At 38.2% G+C, this 23,966-nt stretch overlaps 1 protein-coding gene across 3 annotated transcripts; it reads left to right on the top strand.

The window, feature by feature from the left end:
• Positions 1–149: 149 nt before the first annotated feature.
• On the top strand, positions 150–23,938 carry tpra (translocated promoter region a, nuclear basket protein). 3 transcript variants are annotated; one of them, XM_060887617.1, is made up of 51 exons: positions 150–380; positions 1,267–1,371; positions 1,768–1,823; positions 2,481–2,577; positions 2,682–2,785; positions 3,149–3,313; positions 3,414–3,506; positions 3,981–4,061; positions 4,489–4,576; positions 4,699–4,839; positions 5,151–5,245; positions 5,705–5,902; positions 6,339–6,446; positions 6,562–6,782; positions 6,888–7,048; positions 7,819–7,946; positions 8,202–8,350; positions 8,770–8,932; positions 9,430–9,564; positions 9,679–9,819; positions 10,298–10,463; positions 10,804–10,976; positions 11,165–11,317; positions 11,480–11,596; positions 13,763–13,966; positions 14,141–14,331; positions 14,435–14,582; positions 14,686–14,823; positions 15,260–15,391; positions 15,492–15,622; positions 16,041–16,251; positions 16,528–16,686; positions 16,938–17,136; positions 17,360–17,556; positions 17,849–17,922; positions 18,146–18,342; positions 18,442–18,696; positions 18,881–19,023; positions 19,184–19,264; positions 19,574–19,738; positions 19,928–20,047; positions 20,182–20,272; positions 20,542–20,750; positions 21,316–21,387; positions 21,522–21,616; positions 22,013–22,122; positions 22,261–22,359; positions 22,447–22,606; positions 22,798–22,910; positions 23,131–23,220; positions 23,638–23,938. In XM_060887617.1, exons 1-51 carry the CDS (start codon positions 230–232, stop codon positions 23,694–23,696), a joined length of 7,032 nt encoding a protein of 2,343 aa, XP_060743600.1. In that variant the 5' UTR covers positions 150–229; the 3' UTR covers positions 23,697–23,938. The 3 variants fall into 3 exon arrangements, with proteins under 3 accessions (XP_060743600.1, XP_060743601.1, XP_060743602.1); XM_060887618.1 differs by having other exon boundaries at positions 21,525–21,616; XM_060887619.1 differs by having other exon boundaries at positions 19,931–20,047.
• The last annotated feature ends 28 nt before the right edge of the window (positions 23,939–23,966 follow it).

Raw genomic sequence — 23,966 nt, forward strand, 5'->3', positions numbered from 1 at the left:
AGCATGAAATACACGTCGTTGAAAAGAAAACGTCTGATTGGACGGTTCGATTTTTACAGTTGCGTTTATAGACGATAGAGGGCGCACGCGGCTCGTTCCGTCCGCGATTGCGATTGGTCAGAATGCCAGGGAAAACAGACTAATCAGAAACGCCGAATGAGGCGCACGCGACCAATGCTGTTCAGCTAAGTTTGGCTAACTGTTTCGTTAGCATCTGTTTTGGGAAGAAATGGCGACGGCTTTGCAGCAAGTCTTGGAAAGGAATGAGATAAGCAGACTGACCAAAGCAGCTCAGAGCAAACTCGAGAGGTTTCTCACGGAGAAGCAGCGGCAGTTGGAGGAGCTCAAGACAAGCCATGAGAGCTATAAAGCGGACTGCGGTGAGCTAGGCTAAGCTAGGCTAGGCTAGGTTAAGCTAGGCTAGGCTAGGCTAAGCTAACTGCCTGAAAGTCTGTTATTATTACTTAATACAGTATTTATCATATTCATAGATTTTCATGATAACTGACTTATCTAATTACAAATTAGACCATACGGTGAAGGAAGGTTTCTTGTAATAAAAGACATCAGTGTTGACTTTTATCTAAATATTGTAGTATGATTGATTATAAAATTTATATGCGTCATTGTAATACAAATCTACATTCTTTAAGAACACAATCAGAATGAAGCCGTGGTAGTGAGTCGTTGTGAAATGGACATAATTGAAATGGGTATAATTTGGAAAAACATGCTGTTAATACCTAGAGATATATTCAAGAAGTGTGTTTGGAAACAACAATTAAGTTTGTAGAACAAAACAAAAAACAAAGTTTGGGATAAACAGCTGAGATCTGTGATTGGTCAATGGGAACATCAGCTGTATGAATTTGGGCTTTACACACTTAATGGAGAGTCAAGTTAAACAAGATGTTGCTTGGAGAGTCATCGAGCACATCATGATCACATTCCTTTTTCAATAATGCAGCTAAAGGATTTTATAAAATCTGTTGACATATTTTCTGAAATTGTCAATTTCACTGCACTTTTCAGTTACAGTATCTTAGTCTGGTCAGGATTATGGTCAGCATCCCTGAGTCATTCCCACAACGATCTGTACATTTATTCATGTTGTGTGTTTCACCTTTTCTGATATGTCTAAAGCTGTAAGACTGAACTGCATATGCTTATGATTTATTTTACCTGATAGAAAAATAAAGTCTTACTTGAATTAACAAATGTTGTTGGTTGGCATGAATGTAACCTACGATGTGTGTCTTTGTGCAGAACAACAGACAGCCAGTACTGAAAAGAAGATAGAGGAGCTGCAGGAACAGCTTGTGTCCAACAGTAAAGAGTGTGAGACTCTTAAAGAAGAGAAAGACCAACTCAGTGAGTGACTGCAGCTTTATGCCAATTTACATTTAATCTATTCTATGTTTGCTGCTTCAGAGCTAAAGAAGAGCCAGCTCTTGTTGTGGGATACAGGAGTTAATAATGAACAACCTAAAAGTGTTAACAACTCAGGAGGTTGTTGTTTAAGAATATTTTTACTGCCTTATGCCTTTAAGATGTTGTAAACCAACATATAGTAAGTTATGCACAACAGGAAAAATGTTTTTATTGGCTGTCATTTGACCTTATTGGGTTTTTGAATATCCATGTTATTGGTCTGATTAATCTCTTTGTATTACTGTAGGGATGTATTCAGTATTGTAACACAGTGCAGCCAGTTATACACTATTAGATAATTGTTTTAACACAATGATTTTGTTTTATCCTTTTTAGCTGAAGAACTCAAGAAACTAAAAGCAGCTGACGATGAAGAAGGAACATTGCAGCAGGTATGGCTTTTGATTATTGTTTATGCTCCGGTATTTACATTATAAAGGGCTTGATTTTGAGAGTTATTTCTTAGGAGGAAAGAGGAAAGCTATTCATCTGACCACCTATTCTCAGTTTAAGGGATGCTTTAGGCATATGCAGTGTTTAGTTTGTTTGAATCAAACCTCTCTCTCTCTGTGTGTGTGTGTGTGTGTGTACGTGTGTGTGTGTGCATGTGTGTGTGTACGTGTGTGTGCATGTGTGTGTACGTGTGTGTGTGTGTGTATATATGTGTGTGTGTGTGTATATATATGTGTGTGTGTGTGTATATATATATATATATATATATATATATATATATATATATATATATATATATATATATATATATATATATATATATATATATTTATATATATATATATATATATATATATAATGTATGTGTGTGTGTATGTGTATATATATGTATGTATATATGCAATCTAATGTGTGAAAATGCTCTAAAACACTTTGTAATTTTATGCTTGTAATGTAATACTAATTCTTTTTAAAGTGTATGGCTGAAACAAATGTAGATATAGGGAGTGACAAGCAATTTTGTTATAGTTGTGTAGACCATTAGTCATTTTGACTGAATCTCCAAAACCCATTTAATGAAAATCTGGCTGTTTCAGGATAAACCTTCAAAAGCCAAATATGAGATTGAAGCAGAAAACAGAGAGCTGTCTCGGTTGCTCGACAGGAAATCACAAGAGATGGAAAATCTCACTGGTAATCTAAGTCCATGTGATAAATCTTAGTGTTGTGATTGATTTCTACAGATATAGTCAAGATTATTGTACATGAACTTATTCTGAGTGTTGAATTTTCTACAGATGAACTTAAGTGTACCAGGGAGAAACTAGAGGAAACCAGCACAATGAAGATGGAGCTTCAGCTGAAACTGGATGAACTCCAGTCATCTGAGCTTTCATTTCAGGTAAATACATTCACTCTTCTGTTATATAGTATGCTGTTCATTCACCATGCCTGTATCTCATGCTTTTATCCATTCTGTATAACTCCAAATATCTTAATTAATCCAAATATTACTCCAAATATCTTAATATAATCTTAAAAAATGATAAAAAATATAATTACTATAACAAAGTTATGACTGAAAGTAATAAAACATGTTTATCTTATAACACCGGGTGCCCACAAAGGTTGTTGTTTTTTTCCTCTGATGAATTTTGTCAAGTCAGGTTGCACTGGTTGTCTTTATAAATAATAGCCATGTTTATCTTTGAACTGAATGTTTAATATACTGAGTTAAAGGAGCTCTGGGTTTGTCATGTTGCAGCATCGGGAGAAGAGGATGGAGCAAGAGAAGGAGCTTCTTCAGAACCAGAACACGTGGTTGAACTCTGAGCTGAAAAGCAAAACAGATGAGCTTCTCACAGTGACAAAAGAGAAGGGTATAGAGATCCTTCAGCTTAAATGCTCACTGGAGAGCAAGACCGATGAGGTACATTACTTTTGCCCTGCCTACAATTACATTTCTCCATCATATTGTAGTCCATCAGAGACTACCTGACTTTGATTTGTGCAATTTGCTTTTCCTTTAGGTGACCCGACTTCAGACGGAAGTCAACACACTAAAGAAAACAAATGAAAACCTGCAGAAGTCGACAGAGAACTTGATGGCCAAACTAAAGGAGGTCTGTCGTTGTGGCTCTAATTTGGCCTTTTTTTTTTAAAAAAAATTTTTTTATTAAAGTGTACAATAAAATTAAACTATACCACAAATATATCTCAAATCTAATTGATCAGAAGTTATCATTCTAAACCAGCAGCTCTAACAGTAGTGATGGCTGCACGAAATAAAAAACACCACACATTTATATTAATGTGCTTGTTTTGATACACTACTATTGCTTGCTTCTTTATATCTTACATAGGGATAATCCAAAGGTAATCTGGATGCACCTTGTGTGTAATTGTTTATCTGGTAAAATCTTTTTATTAGGAATCATTTGTTTATCATTTTTGGAAGGACTCTCCAGTGTTGTATCTGTTTTCTTTGCATGCCAATACGTTTATATTGACGCTTCCCTGTGAAGGCAGACTGCATGTTTTTATTTCTGAGACAAAGTATAAACTTGATCTTCTCCCTCTTTTTCTTTACACCTCAGGAGAAAGATCAGTGCATTGCAATGGAGGAAAAATATCGCAATGAGCTGAATGCCAACATGAGACTCTGCAATTTATACAAGGTCAGATAATCTAAAAATAGCCATGTGTTGATGGAAATTTCATATCTAACAGAAAGCACTTTGACCTGCAGAACTATTTTATAGCTTTGTTTAATATCCGTTTTCAAGAAAATACAAACATGCACCGTACTCCCAGGCCATTGCTCAGGTCCTAGTTTGACATGAAGTAATTTATACTGATGTACGTGTCCCTTAGTGACACATGTTATCGGATTGCGTGGGAAACCCTTCCACAATCCCACTAAGGAATGTGTCCTAGGTTGCACGGGTTAGTTTTGAAAGCACAAGATCAATTATCAGAATATACATTTCTACCTAAACAATTATATTGGTGCTTTATTATTATAGCATTTCACCAAAACTGAACTACTGGTAGTGCAGTGTAATATTTTGAGCCTCTCTAAATTGGCTGATTTTTTACCCCCAGAGTGCAGCGGCTGACTCTGAGAGCAAGAATGCGGAACTGAATAGAGGTTTGGAGGAGCTTAACAAACTGTTAAAGAAGGCAATGGAAGGTATATGAGGCCTTTTTTTTTTCTTTTTTTTTTTTTCTTACTATAGCACAGTTGAAGGCTATTCATGCTTTACAACATGGATGTAAGCAATATGTATAAAAGGAAATGTTTCTTGCCGACAGCTAACAATATTTCTGAGAAGAAACTCTCTGAGCTGGAGGGTTCCCAAGGTAAAGTGGAGGCCGAGCTACAGGAGAAGATTAAAAATTTGGAGAAAGAAGTGGAGAACGCCAATACATGCCTTGCAGACTTCAAGCGGAGAGGTGCAGTGTTTTATCGTCTGTAATATCTCCTTAAGTGAATGCTGTTTAAAGTTGGGCAATTGTTATTAAAAAAAAAAAAAAGAAAGAAAAGGTATTTGAAGGTATGTTTGTTCTCAAAGCTTTGAATAGAATAAAAGCTAGACAACACGTTTTGTAGTCTACCCGTATGTGTCCTACAGTCTTAGAAAACCTGTAAGCATTTCTGATATTAAATGAAAACATGATTTAAGGCATTTTTGAAATAAAACATTACTTGAAGTGAGTTTGTGTTTTTGTACTGAATCAGTGAAGCGTGTTGTGTTTGTGGACAGGAGTTCCAGCTCTCACTGAAGAGGATCTGACCAACTTGTCTCCAACTGCAGCTATAGTGGCCAAGATTGTAAAACCTGGCATGAAGCTTATGGAGGTAGGACAAATGTTTTGTTTTATTTTCAGGACCTAATCTTGCACAGCAAACGCCCAACATTGTTGGCATTGAATAAATAAAAGAAGTGACTTTGTAGATATTATTTTAATGTTTATTATTAAATTGTGTTTATTTAAATTGAATGGAAAATGTGAATATTATGATTCATTATGTGCCTGGGCGTTTACTGCTTTTACATCATAAATGTCTAGAAGATTGTCTTTGAAATTAGTTTTGTGAGTTCTATTGAGACATCCACACTGACTACTTAAATTAAAGAGTAATCAAACAAAATCAAAGTGTGATTTGATTTGAATTTGGGTGTCTTCCCATTCTGTAGACACTTTACACATGGCTGCTGTTCTGGTCTGAGAACTAACGATACATGAACTCAGTTACTTGGGACCGGTGTATTGTTATTTATATTGTTTATAATGCTTATGTTGTCTGCTTTACTAGCTGTATAACGCGTTTGTGGAGGCTCAGGACCACCTGCAACTGGAGAAGTTGGAGAACCGGCGTATTAATAAGACGCTGAATGAAATTAAATCAGAGGTGGAACGTAAGACGTCTGTAATAAAGAGGCAGAAGGAGGAGCATGAGGACATGCAGAAGTGCATGAACAGCACCAGTTTAAAACTTGAGCAAGCCACAAAGGTATGTCAGTATATATGTGTGTGCAGGTAGCTCGAACTGTCTTAAGTCTAAAAATAAGTCTACTAAAAGCAGAATTGTTATTCATTAAGTAAAATAAATATAGAAATAATTTTTATGTGTTTGACAGATTGAAGGATGTAAATTTATGTCTTGAATAAGATGCTTAAATGTAGCAATTTGGAAAAATTCACACTGGAATCGCTGAAAATACCCTTCTGTGTTTAGTACTCAAGATGTAGTATATAAAATTGTTCAATTAATTGATCTATTATTAATGATTTATTAATTTTGGAACAGCATTTTTTTACATCAAGATAACATGGAAATCCTATATTTCTTGATTTAGGATGGAAATAATAATAAAGCTCTATTTAAAGCACATTTAATAACTGAATGTTAACATGTGTACAAATCCTTTGTGAATGTTTTTTGCCAGGAGATGAGTAAACTACATGAAGAAACTAATGATGTAAATAAGCGATCTTCCTTGCTGGAGAAGGAGAATCAGAGGGCAAGGAAACAGATAGCAGACTTGTCTCATCAGGTAGTGTTGGCTGATTTACGTGTTTCTTACTGTTTATTTCCCTGTTTATGATTTTGCTCAGTTGCAACACAGAAATCTGTTTTCTTATGCACAAATGTATGTTAACCTTGGACAGGTGAGGGTGTTGCTTGTAGAGCTGGAGGAGGCACGTGGGAACAAAGTGGTGCGTGAGGAGGTGAACTCTGCCGTAAGCAGCAGCTCTGAGTTTCAAGGCCTGCGTCAGGTGGCCTTTCGCAGTGTAGAGGAGCTCCAGCAGCAAAACCAGAACCTCCTGATCCAGATACGAGAGCTGGAGGAGCAGCATGAAAAGAGCACAGCTGAAGCAAAAATTGCCAGGTAGCTAGACTAAATATGTAACTGTATACGTCAACTTTCATTTCTATATCAGTCTGATCACCAGACCAAGTGTTGAATTATACCTCGTTCCTAACACACTTGCAGGCAGACAGAGTTCGAGCAAAAGCTGGAGAAGGCTCGGAAGGAGTTGGAGCTCTTGAAGGAGCAAAGGAACCAACAGAAGCAGGTGGCTGACTCCGCCATGAGGCAGAGAGACATGTACCGTATCCTCTTACAGACGACTGGGGTCGACCTTCCTCCACAGGGTGGGTTCACTGTAGTATGGAGAAATAAATTCTCTATCAGCTACTGTGGTGGAAATTTCTAATCTTAAGATGTTCATAAGGCTTTGTCCTTCTATGCTTGTACCCTGTGTGCATCATGACCAGAGACTAACATTGTCATCAGTAGGTTTTGTTAAGATTATGACAAGGGCAGTAGGGACTGGGGACGAGTTGTCCATAAACAATGTCCAATAGGTCCTCTTGAAGACCTTGGCATGGTCAGATTAGCTTGGTCAGGAGATGCATGCGTAATTTTGAGCCAATGATTGATGTTTTGCTTTTACATATCTTCTGTTTTCTTGAGTTCTGTCTATAAAACCTTGATGTAATCAATGATCGTGGCCCTTCATTCCTCATGCTACATGTGGAGTGTTGGGTCCTGCTGCGCAGCTAAGCACAATAAATTGTGTAACCTTTTTACTCTTGCTCGTGTTCTTTAAATCTCTCTAACCTCAGAACTTCCACAACACCATGTTTTACATAATTGGTCCACATGTATTCACAAAATAAATTTGTAATGCAAAAAAAATTTTGATTTTAATTTGAAATAATTATTATTATATGCTTATTTCTGGTAAGAATGTGTGGATGTCCTTCGGTCAGCCAGCTTTGCTTTGTGTTCATTTGCTATAGTCTGGTGTTTTGTTGAAGGAGAAAACAATGTTTTAGAAAGTGTTATTAGTTACATCACATTCAGCAGTCTTGTGTGTCTATGTATTTATTTATTTAGTAATTTTTTATGCGTGTTTTAGGCACAGAGGGTGTCTCTCAGTCCTCTACTCCCAGCAAACCTGCAGTCATGATTACCCGGTCCTCTACAGGCCAGTCTGTGGCTTCAGAGGTGGCCCAGGCCATACAGACTAAAGTGGCTTTCAAACAGGTCAGTCCTGCAACTCTAAAGTTTGCCATGCGTAATCTGCCTAATGATGAATCTGGCTGTACTGATAAGATCAGTGTTGATTTGAATACTTTTTTCATGTTAAAAGTTAATGTACAAGAAGGAACAATATGAGGTGAAATGACTTCATGCTATTGGGATTTCCTTAAAATATGACTTGCAGGCCAGATGTTTAGTTTTGGCGATGTTTGTTGTGATTGCTTTCATATGAATAAACTGTACACTTCTTCCCCATAGCTAAATGAAGCCTTCGCAACCTACAAGAAGGAGAAGGCCGAGAATGACAAGCTTCTGAATGAGCAGAACGAGCGCCTGCAGGGTCAGGTGTCTGAACTAATTTCCCAGAAGGCCAAGCTCTCTTCTCAGCTTGAATTTGCCTCTAAGAGGTGAGTGGGGCTTCTCTTCCTGTGACCAGGAAGATGCCTCCGGCCTAGTCCATACTAACAGATATTTTTCTAAAGCAGGATTATTGTGAATTCTGAAACAGAGAGAGGTTTTGTGATGCATTATTCTGTATTAGGAATTTCATATTTAAAACATTAATGCTGCATTTTTAAAATGACTTGTGTTAGGGGGAACTAGGCCTCAATTAATCCAGTAACCATTTCAGCTGCAATATGCTTTCAGGATTACACAATACAGCATGATGCTGCACTGCTGTTTAATTGATATCCCAAAGGTTTCATACATTTTTTGAGAACAAATATATAATTTTTTCAATAACTACAGTTCTAAATGCATCAAATGTTTTTCCCCCTCATGTTCACTGCTTTTTTTTTTTGGTTGTTTGTTTGTTGACAAACAGGTATGACATGCTTCAGGAAAATCTGAACAGCTACAGGAGAGAGATCAACTCCCAGCGGGAGAAGATACAGAAGCTCACTGCCACATCCCAGAAATATGAGCAGATCATCCACACCATGACTCAGGATCTGAGGGAAGCCAATGAAAAACTAGCAGTAGTTGAGGTGTGTCAGAGAGGCTTGATCAGAATGTTTTCATGTTTAATGCTGCTTTTTTGCTTGCAGGTATAGGAACAAGACAGCAAAATATCTTTAGGCTGTAAAGATCATGTATATAACATGTAATAGAAGCTTGCGAATGTCCAAATAGTGACATACTTTCATAAAAAGACATTTTTTTGATTTGTAATATTTGTGCATTAATAGTTCCAAACTATAATAATAATAACCAAATATATTTAAAATGAAAAAATAACTACTATTGGCTTGAAAAAATATAATCAAAACCACACAAGCAAATCTGTTTGAAGATCATGTTGAATAGACATGTTCAATCATGAACATGAGGTTTCTGTATGATTTAGATATGCAGTTTACACCATGCAACACTAATGGCTTCAAGCTGGTCTGTTAGTGAAATTAGCTGTGTACCTAAAAAAAGGTAGTTTAAGTAAAAAAAAAATCAATTAAAAAATCTTTTCTCTTTTGGTTTTACTCCTTAGTTGCGATATGAAAACCTACGTAAGGAGCGTGACCTTTTGAAGCGGGCTGAGAGCCGACTTAACCAGGAGAAGGAGTCCATCCTGACTGAGCAGCGTGGACAGAACCTATTGCTCAACAACTTAAAGTCCATCCAGGTATGACTCTGATTGCAATTATACACACAGTGCTAGGATTTTTTGTGTGTGTATAAAGCCCCATGACCTGTGATACCCATAAAGGTGATTACTCTGTGCTCTGTGATGTTCCAGCTAACTATGGAGCGCTCTGAGGCAGAAACCAGACAACGCTATGCTAATCAGATCATGCAGTTGGAGAAGGAGATCGCACAGCAGAAGAAGAGAGTTGAACAGGAGGTGGAACAGAGGCACACTGTGGAGCGCAACCAAGATGTAAGTTGTACTCTGACTTTTATGTTTTTAAAATACAAATTTGATAATTTTATTGCTCTGGTTTCTATTTTTTCAACCCAAATGGAGGGAGTGCGTTTAAAAAGATCCGAATGATGGATTTGGTGTACGACAATGTGGTATCTGGAGGTTTCACAGAACCTACGTGCTTAGTTGTTCCAGGCTAATGAGTGATGGACAAAATTATGGCACATTTATAAATAAATAAACCAATAAACAAAACAATAAACAATCCTGTCTTCTTGTGAACAGCTAACATTACTGAACATAATGATGCTTATAGTTTGCTATATGAGGATGTGTGCAGGCATTTGTAGTGAACCTTTCCTATTAATCTTTCTTAATTTTTAGTTTATATGCTTTCAATTGTTCCTATTAACATAAGATATTTTACATAAAATATCAAAATATATTTTCCGTGTGTTTGTTTTAATTATTTTATGGCCCTGTCATGGTTAAGGTTCAGCTGGTGGAGGCTAAGAAGCAGCTGGCAGCACAGAATGCTCTGCATCAGAAAACCAAGGAGCTACTGAAGAGCACTGAACAGCAGGTTTCCACTCTGAGACAGCAGCTAAACAACTTGGAGAATCAGAATGGCAAGCAGCCGGTTAAATCCTCATCCAGTGGTAGGTTCTGTTGCCTTTTAAAGTTTTTTTTTTTTTTTTATGTAAACAATATATGGGATCGTTCAATGTTATTGTTGTTTAGAATTAATTTAGAATTAAAGTACCAAATTTGAGCATCATAGTTTATAGTAAAACATACATGCATTTGTCCTCTTGCATGTCGTTACTATGTCACTGTTTCTGTGTTGTGTATAGATGATAATGAATCTTTGTAGACTATTCGTGCTCTCAAAACCATTAGTAAAGATATTCAAAGCCATTGTTTTTTAAAGCTGACACTGAAACCTGTTGCTTTGAGTGTTTGATGGTATTCCTGAGGTATTTTTGGTACTTTCTTCAGCTGAAGCTCCTGGTGTTCCTGAGCAGGAGGTGGAGGAGTTGCGTGCACGTCTGCAGCAAACTGAGGACCAGAACTCAGATCTGCAGGAGCGCCTGAAAAGCGCACAGAACAACCTAGAAGAATACAGGACCATGGTGCTCAGTCTGGAAGACTACATCAGCAAGGATAAACAAGTAGGCCTGGCTGCATTTTAGATATCTCGTTTTACCAAAGCCAAATCTTTAGAGTTGGGTTTTTGAGAAGGTCTCCCCTAAAGACCCTAGATTCACCCCTAATTGATCATTTAGATTTTTTGTTAGCTTTTAAATGTGCACTTGATGCTTTCTGATGTGATTCCACCCATGCTTTCTGTCCCATTCAGGCACTTGAGGAGGCACGCCTATCCATAGAAAACCAATTGAAGGAGGCCCAGGAGCTTAACAGGCAGCTGGAGGACCGGATAGCTGAGGCAGAAAGGGAGAAGCAGGAGCTGCATGAGGAGAAGCTCAAGGCTGTGGAGAATGTGGAGAAGCACGTAAGAAATCATAATCTAATGTATCTCTCACTACAGTGGTGGCTTTTTAAACATCTGACACATTTTGAGTCTCCGATTAAGAGGAGCAATGCAGAATGTTGATGTATGACTTAAGATAAAACAATTGCTGGTTTTGAATTTTTCTCCCCTACTATTTGGTAGGTAAAAGAGCTGAAACATAGTCTGACAGAATTGCAGACTGAGCTACAAGATGCACTACAAAGAGCAACATCTGCTGCAGCCAAGGAGCAACAAGCCACACAGGACTGCCAGCAGCAGGTGGGAGTATCAATAATCTCTCAATTTTCTATTATTGTTTGTGGGAATACCAATACATATTTTACTTTTTTCCCTATCTCAGTGTTTCTTCTCAGATTACCATTATTGCAGTTAAGTGAGAGAGCTAAAAGTCATAATTGAGTTTGAAATATGGTTAATTATAAAGCACATTTTAGCCCAGAGTGCTTCTCTTTATGCATAAAGCAAATTGACTAAGATGCAATGAGATGAAAGTTTGTGACTGTAGTAGGGCTGGGCAATATGGCCGAAAACTGTATCACGATATCAGAGTTTCATATCAGTCAATATCGATAATTATTGAACTTTTTTATGGCCCATTTAAAATAAGGACCAGGAGAAAAATATATTACATTTAAACATTTTTATTTTAAGCTAAACCTTCCTCATATCGTAATCCCTTCAGTTATTAAGACAGAAATGTCAACAACCAGGAAAACTCAAATAATTATAATGTAAACATAAGTCTAAAGTCACAATGAACACTTAACAATTATCTCTTAACATTTAAGGTGCAAAATGAAAGAAAATGTAAGAAATGCTTAATAAAGTGTAATAAAATAGTGCAAAGTGTTAAATATAAACAGAGAAACCTGAGAATTTAGTGCAAGTTTAGTGCTACGAAGTTCACTAGCTGTTCACCTTCTGGTGAATAAAGTGTTTTAAAATATGTGCAGTGTTTTTTAAACATAAATAAAACTGAGGTAGACTGAGATACATAAACAAACCTGATACAGTACAGTAACATTGTTTGAAATATAAAACCTGCAGAAATATGAAAAAGTAACAAGTTATTCTTACTCTAATCATACTTGAAGTTGAACTATCCAAGTATATTTTCGTAGACTTATAATTAGGGCTGTAGCTATAGAATATTTTAGTAATCGAATAACTAATTGGTTTCCTTTTTTAGAAAAATTAACTTTTATTTTTTTAAATGTATATTATGCAACACATACAACAATATTTTCTATCAAAAATAAACATTTAGATACTCATTGTTTGTCTGTCTGTACTGTGAACAATGACAAAGTTGACTGAGAAGAATTAAGTACATTTAAGTGCCAAACATTCTGGGTTTTAAATGAACCCTTTTCTGAGATGCAAATACAAAAAATAAATTATAAAAGTATCAAAACTAAGGCATACATTAAAATAAATAGTAATAATAATACAAAAATACTTTAAGTCATGCAACTTTCAGAACTAAAAGATTCAAAATATACAGCTCAGGCATAACAAACCTTTACTGTCTAATTTGGAATGCTTTGTGGTATTTAAGAGGCAAAAAACATGAACAGGAACTTGGACCTAGAGTCATGCATGTTATATCAGAATATAAAAGTCTCTCTCTCAACGTGTGTGCTTTAAAAGTCTTTAAATGAGCATGTGATTGCAACGAAGAAAGGTAAACATATCAACATTATCAGAACTGATGCTTGCCCTGCGGTTTGAAGAAATATTTCCTGCTGCTGAAAACAGACGCTCTTATAGTGTCCCAAAACTTGGACATTTTCTGTCGTTTTCTCCTGTTTTTTTTCTTCTCTTTGACATTATCGCGCCCTTACATTTTGCAGCCCGCGTCTCCTTCCGCTTTTACCTAAGCGCGTTGTCTCACACACACAAAATAATTGTACAAGAACGTGACGTGAGCTTTAAAATGAATTAAAAGAGGCTTCGAGGCACAGGAATTTGACTCGAACAATTTGTGTAATCGAGTTACTCGAGTAATCGTTTCAGCCCTAGTTATAATATACAAAAAACTGCCGTACTGGCGAGCTGACGTTTCCTCTTTTATTTACAATTTCCTTGCTCGCTGCGGCTCATTTTCTGTTCATCAGTCGCCGGTTACTGAAGAGGAATCCAGCACGAGACAAATATATGGCGCAACCAAACACGATACTGGTACATGATTGGCTGTTAGAGTGTTACTACCCAAGTTGCTAGGTTACCAGAGAGTGAGAAACTTGCTTTGCAACCTCTGTTTTCTTCCGACGAAGAATAAAAAATATCGAACGTCTTATCGAGCATATTTTATATCGCTATCGATCACGTGTCTATCGCGATACATATTGTTATCGTTTTATCGCCCAGCCCTAGACTGTAGCAGTTAGCAATAGTATTTCTCACCTTGTCATTTTCTTCCAGGCTAAGCTGGCCATAGAGGCACAGAATAAGTATGAACGGGAGCTCATGCTGCATGCTGCTGACGTGGAGGCTTTACAGGCTGCTAAGAAACAGGCCCAAGAGGCAGCAAAGAATCTCAAAGAGCTGGAGGAGAAGGTCCAAAAGGCCACTGCTGAGCTCCAGCAGGGCCATACGAGCTGGGGGCAGCAAGAAAAAAGCTCAAAGGTAGTAATGTAGATAAAGGCGTAACTTATTACAAGTAAAGAATAAATAACGTTGTAATACTGAATTATTATTCTTTTTTTTTCCTTTCATTTTTCTGTCAACTAGTCTTTTTTTTTTTGTGAGGTGATAATAATATCAGTCTCCCGTTTCGCACGCTGTTAATGTTGTGGGCAGGAGGAGCTGGTGAAACAGGAGCAACGTGTTGAAGACCTTCAGAAACAAAACAAAATGCTCCATGAGCAGATGGAACAGCTGAGTATTAAAATGGCTGCCATTGTTCAGGAGCAGGCAGCCGGAGAGGGCATGCTAAACATTTCTTTTAACGAGGACGACAAAAGTCAAGAGCAGGTCCTTGAGATCCTCAGGTAAATGTCTAACATAATCCTACGAGGCATTTTGACTTGGTTCTCATTCTGTTTACAGTATGTATTGTATACATGTCTAACACATGATTCACATCTTCTGTAGATTTGTGCGTCGGGAGAAAGAGATAGCTGAGGCTCGGTTTGAGGTTGCTCAAGTAGAAACACAACGCTACCAGCAGCGCATGGAGCACCTAGAGAAAGAGCTGAAGGAGGTCCAGGACAGCCTGACAGCTGAGCGAGACAAACTACAGGTTAGAAGCCACAAAATGTATAGATGATCCAGTGTATATCTGATTAAAATAATTATTGTTTATGGTACAGGTTGCTATATACTGTGTATTCTGATCTGTACAGATGACTACAAAAGCAATGGCTCAGCAGGAGGAGAAACTGAAAAGGCTGGAGAGCTTGAATGCTTTGACTGAGACCAATAAGATGCTGAAGGAGGAGAAAAACCGGTTGGAACAAGAGCTGCAGCAGAACCGGGCCAAGGCAAGGACACAAGCACAGTTCATAAAATTTGTTGAATATTTCTTCCTTGACATTATTGTTATGCAATGCATCATTCCAAAAGCTCACAAGAAACTAAGCATGAAAAAAAAATGCACTAGTAATGTTAATAAATGATAACAATTGAAGTTTGTAATTTACCACAGTTTAAAAAAGGCTTATTAATGATCTTAAAATCTCAGTATGTATATAGTATTTAAATCTGTATTAAAATAAAAACTATAAAACTGGAGCTCCTGATGTTACAGGAAAGTGTACAGCTCTGAGTAAATCTATCTATAAACCTATATAAAATATATATGGCAGCAACAAATCTTTTTTGCTAACATTTTTGTGAAAGTCATTATCAGAAATTATTTTAATTATAGGTTAGAAATACCACCAAGTGTTTATTTTTAAAGCATTCTATACATTTCAGATGCATAAGCTAGAGGCAGACATGAGGCCTCTGCAGGAGGGCAATGCCGAGCTGAGTGAGCAGAGCGGCATGCTGCAGGCTGAGAAGCGACTCCTGGAGGAGGATGTCAAACGCTGGAAGACTCGCACTCAGGTCTGCAGCTCTATGGGTTTAATTGTACTTCTTAAGAGAATATGTGAAGTTGTTATGGCAAGTCTTGAAGGGTAGATGATGAGTGTGTTTGTGTGTACAGCAACTGATAAACCAGCAGAAAGATAACAATCAGGAAGAAAATAAGAAGCTCCAAACAGAGAAGGAGGCCCAAGTCAAACGCATCCAGCAGCTAACAGAGGAGACGGCCAAACTAAAGAGCGAACTGGCCAGGTCAGTAATGAAATGTCAGCCTTCACCTCAATGATAAATGACATCTAATGTGACAGATTTAAAGAATAGCGTTTAAAGGATATTAGGCTAATTATCATTTAATTTAATTATTGTTGGCTGCTGGAGTGTCTGAGATTAGTCATAGTGAACAGACTACATGTGCATGTGGCATGTGGTAGCCTAGTTGTTAAGGTGCTGGGTTACCAATCGGAAGGTTGTGAGTTTGATCCCAGGTTGCCACCAAGCTGCCACTGTTGGGCCCCTGAGCAAGGCCCTTAACCCTCAATTGCTCAGCTGTACAAGAATGAGATAATGTAAGTCGCTCTGGATAAGGGCGTCTGCCAAATGCTGTAAATGTAAACATATGCTTTACAGCCCTAATATCAATTTTATAATCACTTATTTTGTGTGTGAGCAGGGCAAATGCTTCTGCAACCGCATCACAGAGTCAAGGTCAGAACCTGAGGGAGAATGTGGGGAAACTCACCACAGAGAGAGACAAGCTTAAGAAAGATCTGGAAGCCAAGATTCAGGACATCCAGGAGAAGATCAAAACCATCACTCAGGTCAAGAAAATCGGCCGCCGCTACAAAACCCAGTATGAGGAGCTTAAGGCACAGCACGACAAGGTACATTAGAGATTTTTCCTTTTTTTTTTTTTGCATGCTTTGGTCAGCTGAATATTGCTCGACTCTTCAGCAGGGAAAATAAGCCAGTTTTCTTCTTAAGAAGTTTTTAAGAGCTTTATAATTAGCTACAATAAAATACAAGACTGACTAAAAATAATGACTAGGTTTATTTTGTAAATAAATAAATGGTTTTTATATGATATCCTTTAGTGCAAATGCTATCTTAAATTTACTCCACATGTACTATCTCATCTTTGTGCTGCTTTGCTGTCTCAGATGGTTGCGGAATCAGCTGGTAAACCTGCGCAAGTGGATGAAGCAGTGATGGAGGCACAGCAGGCTTCAGTGCAGGAGATTCAGAGCCTAAAAACATCCCTGAACCAGGCCCAGAGTAGAACCACAGACTTGGAAGCTCAGGTGGATAACATGCAAAAGGTACTCTTTAACAGATTACATTCAGTTTTACAATTTTGGACACAATCCCCCCAGGAGTTAAACTGGATTAAAACTGATTGAATTTTTACATTTAAATGAATTTGGAAAAAATATAAGATTTTCCTCCCAGAAGGTAGAGAGTATATGAAGGGTATTCTGAGGTTATGTGGACCTGTAATTATTGTGCAAGCAAAGAGACAGGCAGCATCATGTTATAGCGTATAAGCCGAGTTTGTGTTGTTGACATGCAGGCTGCAGGAGAGCGGGAGGCCGAGGTGAAGGGTCTTCAGGAGCAACTTGCGCAGATTCAACCAGAGTTGACGCGTCTCCGTACAGAGCTTCAGGAGAAGAGCGGTCAGGTGGACCAGCTAAAACAGCAGAACACTGAGAAAGACGAGAAAACCAAGAAAGCCATCCTGGTAGCAAAGCAGAGGATCAGCCTGCTCAACAGTGAGTGCAGTATACTCAAGTTGTGTCCAGTACTCAAATGTGACCAGTATCTATACTTTTGAGTTAAGTGTCTGGCTTTTTTTTTTAGACAGAATGATGTTACTTTCTAAGCTTTATTTTCCTATTCGTGACCACCCAAAGATAATTAGTTTAATTTAGTTTGGTGTTTATGTTAAATCTGCACTGTAAGATAAGTTTAACTGAGTTTGTGTGAATGACCCAGGTATCAAAGAGAAGCTGACTAAGGAGAATGAGGAGCTGAAGCAGCAGCGAGAGGAGTTGGATGTAAGGATGAGCGCACTGAAGTCTCAATTTGAAGGCAGGCTTAGCCGCCAGGAACGTGAAATCAGAGAGTTGCGTGAGCAGCAGGAGAGACATGGAGAACAACGTGACGAGCCTCTGGAGCAGGGACCAAGCAAGGTATGACTTTCTGGAGACAAGGACAGCGCTCCTCTATTTAGCAGTAGTCCATCTGTCTTTTTTTTGTTCTTTTCATTCCTTACAACGAAACACTATAGTATTGCTTGCACATCTGTATATTCAAATACATTTTTAGGACTTAACTGTTGAGTCTGTATTTCTTATTGTTATGCTTTACTTGCCTGTGACTTTTCAAAAAGCAGAATTATAGATTGCACTGATCATTTGATTCAAATTTGTGTCATCAAAATGAAACAAATTAACCTAAAAAGAAGCTGCTACACTTTTGCAGGCTCAGGAGCAGCAGAGGCCATCTGAGAGCAGACAGATCACACTGAAGCCTACACCTGCAGCTGACAGAGGAAGGTAATGACTCAAGAACTAGAGAGATCTAAAATAATTGAATTTTGTAGGACTTAATTTTTGCAGACACTTTGTCTGTCCTCACTTTTTGCAGACACTTTGTCTGTCCTCACTTTAACCAAGTCATTGGTATTTTTTTACACGGAGCTTAACAAGACAAAAAGTTACATCATGTAATTGTCAAAATATTAAAATGATGGCGTATTAACTTCTTAAATATCCACAGTGCAAGTACCAGTGAGCCACCTACAGCAAACATTAAGCCCACTCCTGTATCTGGAGCAGCCAGCAAAGCTTCTTCCATTCCAGGCAGCAAGGCCACGCCAAGAGCAAGCATCAGACCAATGATAACGCCGGCTCCTGTTACTACACCAACTCCGACCGCGACAGTCATGCCCACAGCCCAGACAGAAACACAGGAGGGTGAGAAACATAAGCTAGGTTTTCATCGCAGTCAATATCACTTTAAGCCGTAATCAAATATTAATTTTAAATATTTATTTCCCATCATAATTGTTACAGCTCAGCAACCGTCTGAGACCCCGGTGGAACACGTGACCGTGTTTGGTAGTGGCTCTGTGCGCTCCACCAGTCCAAATGTTCAGAGTAATGTTCAGAGCACTCAGTCAATCATCACGCTGCAGCAGAACCAAGCCACAGCCTTTGTCCAGCCCACTCAGCAGCAAACCAGTCAGGAACCAGCAGTTCCCATGGTGGAGGCAGTGCACAGCTCTCAGATGGAGAGACCCTCTACCTCCACTGCTGTATTCGGTACAGGTGAATATTAAATGTGATGAGCTCTAGGCATTATTCATGTTACATTCATCTTTTATTATTTATTTATTTATTTTTTACTAATTTGGTAATCGTTATTTAAAAACACTGTTATAATATTTAAATATAATAATAGTTTTTGGCTGCAGTAAGGGTGTGTGATGTGCATGTCCAATTCATGTTTTAGTGTCTGCGAGTGCAGGTTCATCTCTGCAAAAGCGGATACGTGAGGAAGAGCTGGAAAGCACCACTGAGGTGACTGAGAGCACACAGGATGATCTAAACGAACCCCCTATGGCTAAGAAGATCCGTTTCATCCGAGTCCTGGAGGTGTGCATCATAGGACATAAACATCAAGTTTGCCGATTAGAGTTTACAGACAGTTCTATCAGAAATAAGGACTAGATGCTGTCTTGCTAGTATAGCTCTCACAACAGCATGTCGTTTTTTTGGTGAAATGCTGTCTAAGAAGGTTCATTTGTCTCTACAGGGCGATATCGACACAGAGGGCAGTAATGATGCAGTAGCTGAAGCTCCTGAAGTTACTTTCGAAGCCCCAGATGCTAGTGAGGTAAATCATGCACATAATTATAGATTGTGTTTGTACTTAATTATAGAACAACTCCTTAATTTACAAACACATGTGACATCCAGATTTGTGTAAAAAAAAAAAAAAAAAGTAATAGTTTATCTCTGGCTTTTGTTAAAGGTCTTATTCAAATCGAATGGAATAAGAAACATCTGTGCCTTCAGAAAATTTTATTTAAAGAGTGTACAAATGCTGCCTAACTAGAAGGCATTTATCTTTTTAAAACTTGTATGCATATATTTTAAATTAAAATATATGCATAAAATAAATTTTTTTGCTTGTGTGTTATAGGTAGTCTACGGTGTATTAGGTGTAGAGGAAACCCTTTCTCAGTCCGTTCCCTTGGATCAGGTGAGCGAGTCTCAAGAATCAACCTACGAGCACAGGCATGATGTCATCATCATAGAGACAGACAGCAACAGTGATGAAGAAGGGGGAGTAGAGGAGACTGAACAGGTCAGACACTTGACAGGAAAATTATAGAGAACCTTTAATGATTTAGTATCAGTATTCCCTATGCCTTAATAAAAATCTGTTCTAAAACAGATTCATGAAAAATCTTTTGTAACAGATATTTGAAGATTGACGTGTCCTGTGGTATTTAGATTTTGGGTGCTTGACTTTTTTTTTTTGTCCTGCCTTCAGGAGTATGGAGAAGAGGAGGAGGAGGAGGATGAAGATGAGGAGGGTGTGATGGCAGAAGGAGAGGAGAGTAACGAAGGCAGTGGGGATGTCAATGAGCCATTTGATGGCGAGGACACTGAGGTACAGATTTTAATTGTTTTCTGACGGTGTTTTTTTTTTGTTTGTTTGTTTAGTTCTGCACTAGATATTTTAATCTTTCAATCTTCAATAATCTTAAAATTGATCCTTGTTCTGTTTGTTATGCTGTATCACAGACAGCTGAGGCCACCGAGCCAGGCACTGAGAACGAGGAGAGTCAGGGAACATCAGGCACCACTCAGAAACACACCGATCCTCAGATCAGTGGTACAGCTGCACACACACAGTCACATGTACATATTTCCATTATATGCATAATATTCTTGTTCTTTAAATGACCTTGTTCAAGTGTCAGACTAATTTTTAGTGTACAGATAGCTGCCTCTAGCCATTTTGCCCAAAATGTGTGCTGTGGCTAATGCTAAATTAGAAATGAGCAGACACACTACACCAAGGTTCTAACCAAAATTGTTTAGCTTTTGTCATAAAACATTTTAAACAAACCTTTTTTTTTTTTTTAAACCCTATGTGTACAGGTGAAACAAGTGTTAGCACAATGGAGCCATCTACTGTAGTTGAGCCTGTGAGGGAGGTTCAGCCTTCCCCCAGCACGATCAGTACCACTAGCAGCTCCTTGACCTCCCAGGGACCTCGACTGCCTCAGTCACCTCGCAGACCACATCAGACACCCCCACCTCGCCTCAACATCCACCCTGTTCCTGAACTTGGGCCTCCACTCATACAGGTACAGTATTCCTGTTGTGTAAATAAAATGTTAATCATTTTATTGGTTTATTTATCTTTTTATAGAACTTGTCTATGGTTTTCTGTCATTGTCATAAAATGTCAATGCAGCTAAGTCAGAAATATAATGTTTAAATAAGAAATAAAGATTAATCCCTCTGTTTTAAAACATGTCATTAGATTTTATAGCATTAGTATGATGGTAACTAATAAGTATCTTCACTATTAATATAAATGAATGCGTTTACATTACATTTATCCATTATACGCCCTTATCCAGAGGGACTTGTATTTTATACAACCGAGCAATTAAGTGTTAAGGGCCTTGCTCAAATGCCTGGCAGTGACAGTTTGGGGGACTCACAACCTTCACATCAGTAGTCTTATATCCCTAGTAGCTACCACATTCTTTCATGATGCATGAAGGCAATTCCCATGCTTATGGATCATCCTGGCTTGTAAAAACTGATTCTAATATAAAAGGTGATGAGATTAATCTCTGGAGTAAAGTATAAAAGCACATTGTTTTTAATTTTTATTTTTATTCATTTTTTTTTTTTAAACAGAGGCAGTCGGGCCAGACTAGACGCCCATCAACGAGCCGTGTACCCCAACTCACGCCTGGGATAGGAAGCATGGTTAGTCTCACTCACTCTCTCTTTCTCTCTCGCTCACACTCTCTGCCTCACTCGCTCTCTCTCATTCTCTCCTTCTGTTTGAGTTTTATGTTTGCTGAATTTCCTCTTCTGTATTTGCCCTATTATTTCTCCAGCAGCAACACTTCTTCGATGATGATGACCGTATGGTTCCCAGCACTCCAACTCTAGTGGTTCCTCACCGCAATGATGGCTTTGCTGAGGCTATTCAGTAAGTAAAAACTTTATGTATAAGGGGAATCAACACTGCACACTTTCCGTTACTAAACCTTTAATGTCTGGAGTAAATACATACAATTTGTTTTGTTTTGGCCTAAAAATACAGAGGATGCTTGGAGCTCTGAACACTTTGTATAAGTGTAATATTATAGAAGCCCTGACTGAAGAGCAGACAAGTCTTTCTTACTTTGATTCTAGATGATCATATTGTCTCTATTTGATGCAAAGCTACAAAGTGGTACAGTTTTAAATGTAATTATTTTATGTGTAGTCTTTAATTTTATATATACTCTGTGTGTGTGTGTGTGTGTGTGTGTGTGTATGAAATTGGTTTTGTTACCTATTAAATGTGTGTCACTTGATCTTATACTCTGGCTGCGTCTCTCAGTTCTCCTCAGGTTGCTGGTGTCCCTCGTTTCCGTTTTGGTCCTCCAGAGGACATGATTCCTCAGACAAGCTCATCTCATTCTGATCTGGGACAGCTGGCATCTCAGGGTGGTGAGTTTCACAAAGCCTCACATGGTTTCTTTCATTCTTAATTTAATCAGTTACCACCACCTCTTTAAATGTTTCTGTCTGACTTATGTATAGTGGTTATATGCTATAAAACACTGAATTTAACCTAAAAATTGTCAGGTTTGGGCATGTATGAGAGTCCTCTCTTTCTGGCTGCTCATGATGAAGAGTCTGGAGGCAGAAGTGTTCCCACCACACCTTTGCAGGTTGCAGCTCCAGGTAGCCAGTCAGGTCATTTATCAACTAAATATTGCTTTGAGTTGTTGTTGTATTCCTTTTTACCGAAATCGGTTTTTGTTTGTGAAGTGAGCGTTTTTGCCGAGAGTCAGCCATCAGACGTGGCCGAGCCAGCCTCACAGTCTGTCCCAATGGTCAGTACATCCACAGCAGCCATGAGTGGACCTGGAGAAGCTGTTCCTGGGGATGATGCTGATGATGTCTTTATGGCAGAAGCAGAAAGTGAAGGGTGAGAGGATCATATGGGTTTTTTTTCGCTCAAGTGTTACATTAGTGGCTGTTATGTATTCCCAAGATTAACATTTTTGTTAAAGGCTATGACTTATTTTAATAATTTGCTTATTTTAAAGGCAATGCCTTATTTTAGTAAATCATACATGTAATCACATTTTTATTTTTTCAAAACATGTCTATGAGCAGAACGAGCGGTGAGGCGTCTTTGGAGAGCCAATCTGAACTGGAGCCTGCTCAGCCCTCTGATGATGCAAGCCTGCCCTCTACCAGCCAAGAGCCAACCTCCAGCTCTGCTCCAGGTGCACACATTTACACCTAAGATTTTGAAGATGACTGAAGTGAATGGCAGACTTAAATAGTGTTTGTTTTGTTTTTTATATTACTGTGAATTAGTGATTACTGAAAATTTGGTCTTAAACATTGAAACCCGGGTTTCATATTTTACGTCTTGCTGAATTTGAGGGTACCTGCAGACAACCCTTTGTTTTGTTGCTTATGTTCATATCCATGTTTCTGCAGATATCAGCAGCAGTCAGCAGCCCAGGTCTGCAGAGAGAGCTCGCAGAGAAAATGCTCAGCCCGCACGCAGAGCCCAGCTTATCAGGAGAGGTACTTAAAGTCTCTCATTCATGCTCCAATAATCTCATCTAGACTACTGCATCTTCATACTGTAATGCAAGAGCACACATCTTATCATATATATCACACAACTCATTAGGCTCAAAAATGGTCGACGCATTAAGCTTATTTTCATGCACTTGGTCCTTTTCTTTCATCTGATGCAGCATGGATGAATTTTATAGGATATGTTTTACATAGATTGAATTGTCAGTATTGGGAGAGTAGCATAATGTACACTAATGAACAAAACACACAAATGCAAAATAGCCATTTTAATATTTATTGAAGCAAAGTATAAATGCAGAAAAATGCACCATTGTAGCATGACATCATTCATTGCCAGTTATTAGGTAGGGACCCTAAATATTTATTTATTTTTGTCTTTTTCCTGTCTGTCGCTCTCAGGTGTAGGTTTTCCTCGTGGTGGTCGTGGCCGAGGCTTCAGCAGAGGCACGCCGTTCTGATTACGTCTCCGTGCTAGTTGTGAAATCTTCTACATTTTCCCCAAAAGTGTTTAAAGAAGTAAAGCTTCTAATTCAGTGCACCAGTTTTTCTTTTGTACATATTACATTTTTAAGTTCTTGTAGTTGTCTCAGCTGTAGTTCTGCTTAATTATGATTCCAAAATTGCAATTTTGTACTTTATGAATGATGTTCAGTGTTTTGCTAATAATGAATAAAGCTGTTCAGTGTTTTTGCTGATATAAGGTGGCTTGCTGCTGAACGACAAGCTCA

Source organism: Tachysurus vachellii, chromosome 15 (assembly GCF_030014155.1).
Source record: "Tachysurus vachellii isolate PV-2020 chromosome 15, HZAU_Pvac_v1, whole genome shotgun sequence".
In the NCBI taxonomy this organism is placed as follows: domain Eukaryota; kingdom Metazoa; phylum Chordata; class Actinopteri; order Siluriformes; family Bagridae; genus Tachysurus; species Tachysurus vachellii.